The sequence below is a fragment of the Vulpes lagopus genome, chromosome 15 (assembly GCF_018345385.1).
Source record: "Vulpes lagopus strain Blue_001 chromosome 15, ASM1834538v1, whole genome shotgun sequence".
Classification (NCBI taxonomy): domain Eukaryota; kingdom Metazoa; phylum Chordata; class Mammalia; order Carnivora; family Canidae; genus Vulpes; species Vulpes lagopus.
Genome location: NC_054838.1, coordinates 2,539,935 through 2,553,702, shown reverse-complemented (window position 1 = coordinate 2,553,702; position 13,768 = coordinate 2,539,935). Strand labels below are relative to the sequence as shown.

Below are 13,768 nucleotides of genomic sequence, written 5' to 3'. Positions count from 1 at the left end.
ATTATGCTGAGTGAAGTAAGTCAATCGGAGAAGGACAAACATTATATGGTCTCATTCATTTGGGGAATATAAAAAATAGTGACAGGGAATAAAGGGGAAAGGAGAAAAAATGAGTGGGAAATATCAGAAAGGGAGACAGAACATGAGAGACTCCTAACTCTGGGACACGAACTAGGGGTGGTGGAAGAGGAGGTGGGCGGAAGGGTGGGGGGACTGGGTGATGGGCACTGAGGGGGGCACTTAACGGGATGAGCACTGGGTGTTGGCAAATTGAACACCAATAAAAAATATATTTACAAAAAAAATAAAATAAATCTTTTTTTAAAGTTTCACATTAATAAATATAATTAAAACTAGGAAAAAAATATTTATTCATGAGAGACACACAGAGAGAGGCAGAGACACAGGCAGAGGGAGAACCAGCTTTTTTGGGGGAGCCCAATGTGGGACTCGATCGCAGGACCCCAGGATCACGACCTGAGCCAGAGGCAGACACTTACCCACTGAGACACCTAGGGGCCCAAAACTTTTTTTTTGTACAAAGAGGGCTCCCTCTTTTGAATTTTCTCTCTCTGCTCTATATCCCTACTTAATAACATCAAAGAACATTAATAGTAATGAGAAGAAGCATGTCTATAATATTTTACATACATTTTACTCCTGTCATTTATGCATCATGTTATTTAACATACATTTACTGAGCAGCCTATTATACATTCAGTGATAGGATGTTAAAATGGGCAGAAGACCACCTTCCTTGTGCGCACTGCCATACTTAATTTTCACTTCGCAACAACTTTGTGAAGTGCTGGTATTACTACCCTCTTCTACAGGAAAATAAATTTGACTCGATCTCGGACTTGGATCTTACTGCCTTAATGGCAAATCCAATTGTTACTTTTATCCAATAAAAGGGAACAGCTTACTTCTCCTTTTAGTATCTAAAATGACCTTTACTGACGTTCCCCCGATGCACCAAACTTATTTTTTGCACCTTACGTCTGAATCACATCTTGTATTAATTTCCGTACCATATCTGCCTCACAGAGTCCAGCCTCACTTTGCCTGGTTTATTACTATATTCCCAGAGCTATGAGTTCCCAGCACCTTTATATAGTATATCCTTTATACAAATAAACATGAATACATTTTTTTTATTAGAGAAAAAAGGATGACACCGCTAAATGAAAAGATATGGAGCCCTTTGGCTTAATTTTAGGAACTGTCTTTGACTTAAAGATGCCTCTCTGCTCTTCAGCACGTGCATTTAACTAGTTCGCCTAGGATGTGACAGTAAGAGATACGAGGTAGCTTGTAGGGTATATGACATTTCACTTAGTCTTTAAAAAAAATTTTTTTTTTAAATAATTAAAGAATATTTTTAGAGCAGTTTTAGGTTCATGGAAAACTGGAGCAGGACAAGAGTCCCATATACCCCTCTCCCCCACATGCTTAGCCTCCCCCATTATCCATACCAGAGTGGGACATTTACTACAGTCGCTAAAACTGCATTAACGCATCATAATCACCCAAAGACCACGGTTGACATTGGGGTTCACACTCGGCGTTGTCCATTCTGTATGTTAGAACAAGTGTTTGCTGACACGTATGCGTCATCGCAGTGTCGCCTGGGGCGGGCGTCCTGCCCGGACGACCCTCTGCACCTTGCTCTTCATCCCTCCCTCTCTCTGTCCTCGGCAACCACTGATGTTTTCGCCGTCTCTCTAGTCTTGCCTTTTCCAGAACGCCATGGAGTGGGAAGTCCACAGCCTGTGCAGCTCTCAGACTGGACTCTTTCACTTGGCAGCACAGGTATCTTTGAAGCTGAAAAAATTAAAAATATATATATATATCTTAAGATGATTTGAAAACAAACCACCGAAACCGTGGATGCTGTGAAGTTAGGAGGCCACAGGAAGAACAGGCATCCTCAGGCCTCCCCGTCCCTAGAAGCCTTCCTGGGACCGTGAGAGTCCAGAAGCAGGTCCAGGTGGAGACTGGAGCGACGTGTGCAATGTCTGTGATACACTTGGCTGTTGTTTAATTCCTGTGAGCAAACAGCTCTGTCCCACCTGGTCCCTATCCCGTGGGCAGGTGGGCTGCAGGCTGGGTGCACCTGCCTCTGGGCCGGGGTCGGGCGCTGCCTCCCTGCCTGGGAGTGGCGGGCGAGGGGAGGCTACCTGGGTCGGGGAGCTCTGTGATGTGTATCTAGGGCACTTAGCAAATGTAGGTTAAATAACATGATGCATAAAAGGAAGACGGAGGGAGGTGCTGTGGGAACCCCGGGTGGGATGCCTTGCTCTCTGGCTACCACTGACCTGTCCATCTTTTAAAGTTCTCAATTCCAGCATTTGTGAAATGTGGGGGGGGGGGGGGGAACACTTCTCTCTCAGTTTTTGTGAGCATGAAATGTGTGAATATATACAAAGCGTGCAGAAGAGTGCTTGGTTCCTGCTTAGCTTACCTTAGTAGTATTATTTCTTTAAATATTACTTTATTAGCTATTATTTTCTTAAACACCAGTTTTCTCTACCAGATGTGATAGGAGCTGGAAGACAATCTACTGTCTGGTAAGAGCACTCCCGTTACTGATTTTGAGAATATTTGTATTTCTGAAGAAGATGTGGACTAGACATAGGGTTGACTTTCTTGTTAAGGAAGCGATGAGCCTGGCCTGGGTCTTCTCCACAGTGAAGGCCGTGCCTGGATAGCACTGAGGCCTGACTTTTTGGGCCTGAGTTTTGGGTTCCTGAGACTCAGGATCAGAGATGATTTGCATAGGAAAATTTACATAGCAATTACTCTTCTGACAGATTTTGAGTTAAGCTGGGTGTGTTAAAATATATATGTTATTAATATACTTTTTATCACTGAGGACACTTTGGAAACATTCTTCTCCTGTTAAGTACCATTAAAAAAAAAAAAAAAAAAACAATTCCGTAACAGAAAAACCAGAATATTTATTAATTCAGCAGCACTTGGTAAATTTCTACTCACATGCAGAATGTCTCCTCAACCGCAGTGCATGGTGTATTTTCTGTTAGCTTCTTTTAAGAGGGATTGGTTTTATTGCTGTAAATATGTGACTTGCTTGGTAAAACTATTTCTCATTTGTCTGAAATGAAAAAAGTATTAAAACCCCTTTTTTCCCCCCTCTGTAATAGGTAGAGTCAACCACAAGAGCTGTTGTGAGGAATGATTTTAACTCTCAAATAAATTACAGTTACATACCTGGGCTGTCCGGATTTCCCCTAATTAAGGGGGATAAAGCTAAAACTTCAAAGTAAAACATGGCATGAGGACAGCCTCGGTGGCTCAGCGGTTTAGTGCCGCCTGCAGCCCAGGGCATGATCCTGGAGACCCTGGATCGAGTCCCACAGCAGGCTCTCTGAGTGGAGCCTGCTTCTCCCTCTGCCTGTGTCTCTGCCTCTCTCTCTCTCTCTCATGAATAAATAAATAAAATCTTAAAAAAAAAAAAAAACATGGCATGAGACTATCAACATCTAGACTGTCGTTTCCCAATCTCCCATTAATGATCGCCTAAAAGGGATACAGACACACAAAAACAAACACCACTGCCAAACACTAAAGAAAAAGATCTTCACTGTTTAAAGATTTGGTAAGAAAAGATTAGGAAACACAAGCATGAAACACAGACCCTTGGCCTCAGGAACGGAAACCAGCCGGATGGCCACCCAGATTCGGTGGGGAGCTGGGCTAGCCTGGTCCCATCGTTGGTCCTCACCTTTGGGCTGCGGGGCCACACAGACAAGGACCCTAAGCATCCACTGCCCTTAACAAGAGCAATCTTCTGGGCAAGGCAGTCATGACTGCTCCTGCTGCCTCCCTCCACCTGTGCCCCCCTCTCTCTAATTCCAAACAGAAATACCCACTAAGAGGGCACGACAATAATTGGTTGCATTCAGAACAGCAAAATTTGGATAAAAAGTCTCCTGCAGGTGGAAGTAGATACTGACAGCACTTGAAACCCATGCATCCTCTAGTCTTTCACGTCACATAGTACGGCAAAATAAGTCAATTTTTTAAGCATAGACCAGGCCTCAGTGATCAAGAAGATTCCATCTGTATGAGCCATATTCCATGAAATCTTGAGAGACACCAGAAATTAACTTAGAGCCTGTATGCAACACACTGCATTCTGAGTTAAGCTTGACTTACTGCTAAGGTTGAGAGCAGATTTTTCCTATGAATCAGCAGTTTTTCTCCTAGGTACACAGGGATGGAAATGTATGCACCTGTGTATTGCGAACTATACACATTAATGTTTATTATAGGTTTATTTTCAATAGTCAAAACTGGAAACAGCCCAAATAGCCATTGTTAGTAGAAGGCATAAATAAGTCTTATTGTACTTATACAGTAATAGAAAATTGGAGAAAAATGAACTACAAATACATGAAAATTAGAGATGGATTTCAGACTCGTAATATAACAGGGAAGAAGCCAGACACAAAAGTTTCTTCACTGTATATTTACATTTACACAAAGGTGCTAAACAGAAAGAACTAAAATATAGTGTGGGAAATAAAACTAAGGAAAAGCAAAAAAGATAAAAAAATTAAAAAATAAAAAATAAAAAATAAAAATAAATAAATAAATAAATAAATAAATAAATAAATAAATAAATAAATAAAACTAAGGAAAAGCAAGGCAGTAGTTCCATGAACAATGGGTTATGATTACCTTGTGGGGAGCAGATGTGGAGGGCAGATGAAAAAGGTGATATAGGGGGGCTTCTGAAGGAGTTGGGGGGTTCTGTTGCTTGACCTAGGCAATAGTTATACAGGTGTTGGTATTACAATAAGTCATTGTTTTTTTGTTTTTTGGGTTTTTTTTTGCAATAAGTCATTGTTATGCATTTGTTTATTGCATGGTTTATTTTGTTGCAAATCATATTTCACAAGTATTTGTAAAGGGCACCTGCTTTCCTTTGCTCTGATTCTGTATCCACACCAACATCCTTTGGGCACTTATCTATGTTTCTACCTGGTTTTGTCCTAAGGAAGACGATTTTCTAAAAAAAGCAAAAGGAGTCATTTGGATAACTAGCAAACGAGACAAATCCCAAAGCAAATTAATACATTGCATGAGTATTTTACATTTTTTTTTTGCATGAGAATAGATGACTTTTTTTCCATCCCAAAAGCTCAGACGACACTGAGGTGCTCATTCGGTCATAACAATAATCTTACAATGTCGACGAACACAGTTATCCTCACTTAACAGCTGTGAGACCTGAAGCTGAGCAGTGAGATGGGGTGACATGTGTGAGGACACAGTTGGTTGAGACCCCAGTCTGTCTGGTACAGACCTTGGGGCCGCAGCCGGCGCACCGACCTGCATCGTACTAACTCCGAAGGGTGTCCCCACGTAATCGGTCACCAGTCACTCCCAGAGCGGTGCCCTGACCTGATACTGTGCCTGCCTGACAGGTAGAGTCACCAAGGAGACAGGACCCTTGGCGGCTACTGGCACCTGCTAATCAGTCTTCCTCTGGCACACCCTGGCATTCTTTAGCTCTGTGGCTCGGGCCTCTAAGCCTGGGGTTATTAGACAGCAGTGTAACTAAATATCTACATGCACAGCTAGGCTGACATCCCTGAAAAGTCTTCTGTGTCCTCTTACTTTTATCACTCAAGTTTCACACAGTATTTAGCATACACGTGGTGTTCAATAAGTGCTTGTTAGATTGAAAAGAGAACGGAATACTGGAAAAAATACGCATGTCACAAACAAGCAGTTACTACCATAATTTTATTTGAAAAAATACCCTAAAAATTGTGTTTCCATGCAAGGAGGCAGACTTCCATTGCTATTTTGCAAATAGGCTACAATCTTTGCAAAGGATTCTTTCTCAGCATGAGCCGCAGCGTGCATCCTGCCAAGATATTCTTTAGGAGGTTTTTTTAGCCAGTTTTTCTGAAAGTACCTGAGATTTATGGATTGTAGTGCGTTAAATAATTAAGTTGTTTTCAAACCTGTTAAAAGATAAGGTGCCTGATGGATGATCAGCATGCCAGCTTCTCTGAACAAAACTAGTTTGACTCTGTCTTCTGGGAGGGATAAACACAAAAATCGTCTCTAAATTAAATGCATCCTGTATTGTAATTGAAAAGCATTTCACTATCCCAGATAATTTAAGAGATGAGGCTTGATTTCATTTTCAAACAACTATTATTATATCAAAGAATTAAAGGAGTCGTTCTTTTGATGTCTAGATACAATGATACGTGTAACGCATTTCCTGCCCGTTCCGCTTTTTAAAGGTTTGAACACGGTTAACCAACACCTTGGTCAATGGTTGCCATATGTGTATTCAAATAAAATATAATACTCCTAACCTTAAAATTGTACGAAACTTATACAATGTTGTTGTTGTGGTTTTTTTTTTTTTTTTTTGGTATATATTTATTTATTTTTTTTTAGAGAGGGAGACAGAGAGAGAGAACACAGGGGCAGGGGCAGATGGAGAGGGAGACGCAGAATCTCAAGCCTGACTCTGGGCTTGGTCTCGAGACCCTGAGATCATGACCTGAGCTGAAATGAAGTCAGATGCTTGACCGACTGAGCCACCCAGGCGCCCCCATTCAACATTTTTCAAACGTAATTCAGAAGAGATTTCCTAATTTTTCTGTGCTTCTCTCTTAGCATTTTGATTACTATCTCTCATTTTGTCCGGTAAAACTCATCGTCGATAATTTAGAATTCATCGAATAATTAAATAATAAATTAGAATTCTAGTTAATATGGTTTGATTGTGAACACATTTGCTCAGAAACAAAAAAAAAGTCGATCTTTTTGGATAGTCAGGCTGCCGTTTCTCTGGGAGAGTTGACCATTTGCTTTGCTTAGACTTAGAACAATAGGTCACAGTAACTGTCCAGGTTCCACTTTCGGTGCATTCTGCTTTTAAAATATGAAAAGCATGCAAAATCAATTAAACACTATCTAATTTTCTTATATTTTTCCTACCAATCAATCATTTACTTCTAGGTCTTTGCACTGAAGGACTTTTGCTTTCACCTGGGGTTAAATACGTTATTAGTACCATACGACTTAGCTCCCTCTCATTAAGGGACTGGACCGGGTGATATACTTTAAGCAAAAGAAAATGCAAAAGAAGAATTGCCCATGGGTTTATTTTAGTCCAATCCTTGTATAAATTAGTATGGAAACGTCTGGAGGCAGTGGGTCATGGCACACCATGGCTATTGCAGTTCTGCTGCAATTAATTATCTTAAGCCTGTTATAATTTTGTCTTAAATATTGGAGGGGAGAGGATGAGAGGATGAGAAATGATAACACGATTTCTTCTTGGCCTTATATTCCTGAGGTCACAGGATTATGGATATTGCCTTCCCTTTGTTTCTTCCTCCCGCAAGGAAGGATGCCTACTACGTGTCTGATTCTGGGTTAGATATCTGGAACACTCTGAGACAAAATAGTAAGAAAAAAAAAAAAAAACCTTATCTTGGTCTAGTTGTTATTCCAGTAGGATAAGACAGACAGTAAACAAAAGATAACAAACTGTTTAGTTATGGAACATGTTAGGAGTTAGTAAGTACTAAGGGAAATAGACTGGGCTTGGAAGAGGCGGAACTTGAAGGGTCTCAGGAGACGAGTTACATGATGTCATTTATGATGTGGAGGATCACGCAGGTGCCTCAGCTCTCATGCCAGGTAAGTCTTGCAAGGCAGGGATTTGGTGGAAAATTGGCCCGTGTATATTTAGAAAAAAAAAATAGCTCAGGTGGATGAACAGAGCAAGGTGAGGACCTCAAAGCAATCTCAATGAGCAAGTGATTAATCTTGATAAGTAAGCTGCTGTGGTCGGCTCGCAGTTTTACATCCCGTGAGCAAGTATTTCTTGGAGCAAGCAGCTCGGGAATTATTGTTTGGTTTAGTGTTGTTGAACACAGGTTTAGAAAATAGTATCTATTCTGAGTAGTATTCGAAATCGGAAACTGTGGTGGTTTCAGTACTTATGTAGAGCCGTAGTAGTGCCCGTATTTCTGAAATGGGAGTTGTAAGTATTAAATAAGATCAGACATGTAAGGCACATGTGTCTGAACCTGATGTTGAACAAATACTCATCGTATGCCACCTGATAATTATTTTTATAGGACGTCACTGTATAAAACATACGTATTTTGATGCCAGCCTCAGAGAATGAGGTTCTGGTATCAGACAGCCTAATTTCAAATTCTGGAACACCCCTTGATGGCTTGTCTCCTATTACAGATCGCAAAGTTTGCTTTAATCGTCTTTACATATCTCATAACTGGAATAACTGGAGTGTCAAAAAACACTTTTATTTTTTTTTGCTGTCGAATTGCCAGTATCCAAACCAAGTGACTGAACCCAAAATGTGTGAGCTTGTTTAACCTACGCTATTAACGACCATTGCTTCATTTGCAGAATGACATGAATTACATAGCATCCAGTGGACTTCTATTCAAAGATGGCAAAAAGCGGATTGATTACATCCTGGTTTATAGAAAGTCAAATATACAATATGACAAAAGAAACACATTTGAAAAGAACCTCCGAGCAGAAGGCCTGATGTTGGAAAAGGAGGTAGGTGCTGCCCTAACACTAGTTACGTGACGTGATGTGCTCCAAGGGCTATTGTCTATTGCTTCTGTTTTAGCATGGGAAGCGTGTATAGCTCATGTCTTTATAAAATGTGTAGTCACTTCCTAAATTTCCACATTTTCCTAAATGTGAAAGCAATATGTATAGACAGTCCCACTTAACTGTGTATTTCTTTCGTATATATTTCCGTAAATTTAAATATTTTTCAAAGAGCATAACTATTTTTACGATTTTAAAAATTGAAGAAGTCATTATGCCTACATAAAGCACAAAACCTACGAAAAGAAAAATGCTGAAAGAAAAGGCTGCCAAGCCGTCAATGTCTGGTTTCAATATTGGACTGTGAAGGAGTTCCTTTTCAATCATTTTTTTTTTAAATACTTTTATCATTTTTTTTCAGACCTTATTTTTTGTTAAGGGCCATTTTAGGATCACAGCAAAACTGAGAGGAAGGCACAGAGATTTCCAATGCTGCTCCTGCCTCCCCACATTATCCTCTATTATCAACTCCTCTGGTGGTACATTTGTTACAACCGATGAACCTACATGGACTCATTATCATCGTCCAGAGTCCGGTAGTGTTCACTCTTGATGTTGTACATGACGTGGGTTTGGGCAAATGTATAATAATTTACCCGGGTAAATGTATCTACCCGATAGTATGCAAAGTATTTTCATTGCTCTAAAAATCCTCTGTCTTCCCTGTGCACGTCTCCGTGAACCTCAACTCCTGCCAACCGTGACCCTTGTACTGTCTCCATAGTTTTTCTGGAATGTCGTGTAGTGGAATCGTACAGTTTGTAGACTTTTCAGGCTTGGCGTCTTTCACTGAGTGGTATGCACTTAAGGATCCTTCATGTCTTTTCATGGTTTTATAGGTCATTTCATTTTAGTGCTGAACACTGTGCCGTCATCTAGATGTACCGCAGGTTGTTTATTCATTCCCCTGCTGAAGGACATCTTGGTGGCCTCCAAGTTTTGACAGTTATGAATAAAGCTGCTTTAAACATCTGTGTGCAGGTTTTTGTGTGGACGTACATTTTCAGCTTATTTAGGTTAATACCATGGAGTGGTATTGTTGGATCCTATGGTAAGACTATGTTCATTTTTGTAAGAAATCTTCAAAATGTCCTCCCAAATGGCTATACCATTTTGCCTTTCCACAGCAATGAATGGAGAGATCCCATTGCTCCCATTCCTCACCAGCACTTGCTGCTTCCAGTATTCCAGATATTGACCATTCTAGTAGGTGTATAGTGAGCGGTAGCCCCTTTTTTAAAATTTCCATTTTCTTGGTATATGATGTACAGCATCTTTTCGTATGCTTCTCTGCCATCTATATATCGTGTTTGGTGAGGTATCTGTTAAGGCCTTTGAGTTGTTTGCTCTCTTATTGTTGAGTTTTAAGAATTCTTTATATATTTTGAAATAACAATTCTTTACCGGATGCGTCTTTTGCAAATATTTTCTCTCAGCCTGTTGCTTGTTTTCTCATTTTTTTTGACATTGTCTTCCACAGAGCAGAACTTTTTGATTTTAAGCAAGTCCAGGTTATCAAATTTTTTTCATGGGCTATACTCTTGGTGTTATATTTTGAAAACCATCCCTATACCCAAGGTCATATAAGTTTTCTCTTATTTTATGTTTTAAGAGTTACACAGTTTTGCATTTTACATTTAGGTCATGATCCATTTTTTGCTAATTTTCATAAAGGATATAAGGTCTGTGTTTAGATTTATTTAGTTAGTCTGTGCATGTGGATGTCCAGTTGTTCCAGCACAAGGTGTTTACAGAGACATTTTTTTTTCTCCATCATTTGACCTTTAATCCTTTGTGAAAGATCTGTTGACTTTCATAAGTCAAGTTGATATTTATGTGGGTCTATTTCTAGGCTCACCATTCTGTTCCCTGTATCGACTTGTCTATTTCTTCACTAACACCACTACTGTAGCTCCATAGTAAGTCTGAAAGTCAGGTAGTGTCAGTCCCATTTGTTCTTCGTCTTCAATATTGTGACGGCTCTTCTGGGTCTTTTTCTTCTCTGTGATCTTTATCAGTATCCACAAAATGACCTGTTGAAAGTTTGATTGGCATCACAATTTTGATTTGCATCGAAATTTTGATTGACATTGTACATCTATAGATCAAGTTGAGAAGAACTGACATCTTGACGATATTGAGTCATCCTATCCATGAACATGAATTCTCTCTTCATTTATTTATTCTTTGAGCTCATTAATAGAAATTTGTAGTTGTCCTTATATGGATCTTGTACATGTTTTCTTAGATTTATACCTAAGTAATTAGATCTTTGTGGTGCTATTGTAAATGATATTGTGTTTTTAATTACAAATTCTACTCTCCATTGCTAAAAGAAAGCAATTAATTTCTGTATATTATCCTTTATCCTAAAAACCCTGCTTTCTGGTTTCTTAAGGTAGAATTTAGGTTATTGATTTTAAATCTTTCTTAACTTTTAATACATGAAATCAATGCTATAAATTTACCCCTAAGCACAGCTTTCACTCTACTTAAAGTTTAAATAGTTTAAATATGATAAATTGTATTTTCATTTTCACATAGTAGAAAAATATGTTTTTTTTTCCTCTGGAGATTTCATCTTTGCCCCGTGTGACATGTGGAAGTGTGTTATTGAATCTACATCTATTTTGAAATTTTCCAGTTATCCTTCTGTTACAGATTTCCAGTTTAATTCCACTGTGGTCTGAGAGCAGACATTGTAAAATGATTTCTATTCTTTTAAATTGGCTAAGATGTGTTTTATGGCCCAGGATATAATCTATCTTGTGAATGATCCATATGAGTTTGAGAAAAATGTGTATCGTGCTGTAAATGAAGTAATTTTTAGATGTCAGTTATATCTATTTGATCAATGGTGTTGTTGAGTTCAACTATTTCCTTACCAGTTTTCTGCCTGTTGGATCTGTCTATTTCTGAGAAAAGAATGTTGAAGTCTCCAACTGTGATAGTGTATTCATTTGTTTCTCCTTACAGTTCTATCAGTTTTTGCCCCACATAGTTTGACATTCTTATTAGATGCACACACATTAAAGATTGTTATGCCTTCTTGGAGAATTGGCTTCTTTATCATTCTGTGATGCCCTTCTTTATTCCTGGCTTTTCTTTTCTTGAATGCTTTTTTTTTAAGTGTTCTTTAAAGGATGTTATTTTTTCTAGTGGCAATAAAACTACCAATGCTCAGTAGAAAAATGGAATATAGAATGGAGATAAAAGCATTTTTTGTAGTCCTTTGATAAAAAAAAAAAAAAGTCTTGCTACTACTTTAGTTAAACCTCCAAGGTCTTAAAAAAACACATATTAAACACGTATTTATCACATTACAGAAAGAAAAAAATCTTAATGTGAAAAATTAAAAATATAAAAATGTGCAAAATAAGAAGTAAAGTTTACATCTGCTATCTCCCAAATCATATCATTTTCTTTATTTATACCTCTGTTAATACCTTGATTTTATCCTGCTGGGTGCCCTTCAGGATATTTTCTATGTATATAAATATGTGCACATTTTTTGGGAAATTAGTCATATTATACATACTGTTCTACTCAAATCTGTCATTTAACAATATATTATGAATATCCTAAATTACCATTATATTTAGATCCAGCTCATTTTTTTTACTAGATGAAAAGATGAGACTTAGTTAGCCATTCCCTTATTCGGAGAAAAATGTTAAATTAAGTATTTTGAGAGGCTCCTAAATTACTACAAGTGGGATTCAACCAGTTTTCTAAAAACTGAGATGGACAAGGTGAAAAAATGATTTCTTTGTTTAAATATCTAGTTTGCCAATAAATGTTATCAGTGGAATAGAGTGCTCATTGGTACTTAGATATGTCATTGGAGCCCCCCTTCTTTTTCCCCACAGGATGGCTCCTGTGATTAGTCTTCTAAGAAACACAATTAGGGAATACTGAACTGTAATGTGAGGTGGCCCTAGAAAACTGATGTGTTTATATTTATTAATACTTTTAAATATATATAAAATGACAGTACACTGCCTTGATTCTTTACAAGGTAAGGATTTATTCGCACACTGCCTACTGTTATAGAATTGGGCAAGTTAAATTCTGGTCTCAAATTCTATTGACTCCTTTAATTGTGTTTCCTTTTTTATGTCTCTTCGGGAATTTTAACCCAGAATATCCATATCACTGGACTAATTCAACCAATAAATATTGCAGAAAGCTTATGAACTCGGTCTTGTGATAAGATTTTATTTCCCTATGATTTCTTCTCTATAAAAACAATTAATCATTTCCTCATCTGTTCCCAGAACAATTTATACATACATTCTATTATAATATCGGTAGTTATTTTGCTCACATATCTCCAATTATTAATTAATTCAGCAAAAGATCTTAACAGGTACTATGCAAGCTATTGAGTAAAGTAGACCTCATCCCTGCCTTCATTGAATTTACACTACATAAGAGTCAGTCTTTCATAATTTCAAACTGTGAAAAGTGACCGAAAAGAAAAATAAATGATGCTAGAATGACTTGTATCAAGGGCAGTGATCTAGTCTGAAGGGTGAGGGAAGATGAGAGGAAGGGAAGAGGTGAAATTTTTTAAAGATTTTTTATTTATTTATTCATGAGAGACAGAGAGAGACACAGAGAGAGAGGCAGAGACACAGGCAGAGGGAGAAGCAGCCTCCATGCAGGGAACCTGACATGGGACTCGATCCCGGTTCTCCAGGATCACACCCTGGGTCACTGAGCCACCGGGGCTGTCCAAGAGGTGAAATTAAAGAAATAAACGTTGACATTTGAAAATGGATAGTCCCTAAAATAAATCAAATAAAAGGGCTAGATGTGATTTTTCAGCACCGACTGCACATTATAATCACCTGGAGATCTCTTAATGCCAAACCCCATTATAACAGGAATCAATTGAATATTATGATGGTTGTGGGATGAAGGAACCTGGCACTTTTCAATACCAGAATAAAAAGCATGTATGATCTGGAAGGAAGTGACCTAAATGAAAAGGAGTCCATCGTGGGAAGATAAGGGGGCAGACTGCTATCTGCAGAAGGAAGAGCCGAAAGAAAACTACTTTTGACAGAAGAAAGCTAATTTGAGGAGAAAATGAGATGGGATTATGAGA

At 38.4% G+C, this 13,768-nt stretch overlaps 1 protein-coding gene across 6 annotated transcripts in view; it reads left to right on the top strand.

Annotated features, from left to right (window-relative positions):
* The window catches only part of ANO3 (anoctamin 3), a 395,575-nt gene that overhangs the window by 247,732 nt on the left and 134,075 nt on the right, over window positions 1-13,768 (top strand). For all 6 annotated transcript variants that reach the window (XM_041730536.1, XM_041730537.1, XM_041730538.1 and 3 more), the window contains one exon: window positions 8,440-8,598. In XM_041730536.1, coding sequence (XP_041586470.1) covers window positions 8,440-8,598 — 159 coding nt within the window. The remainder of the gene's footprint in view (window positions 1-8,439; window positions 8,599-13,768) is intronic.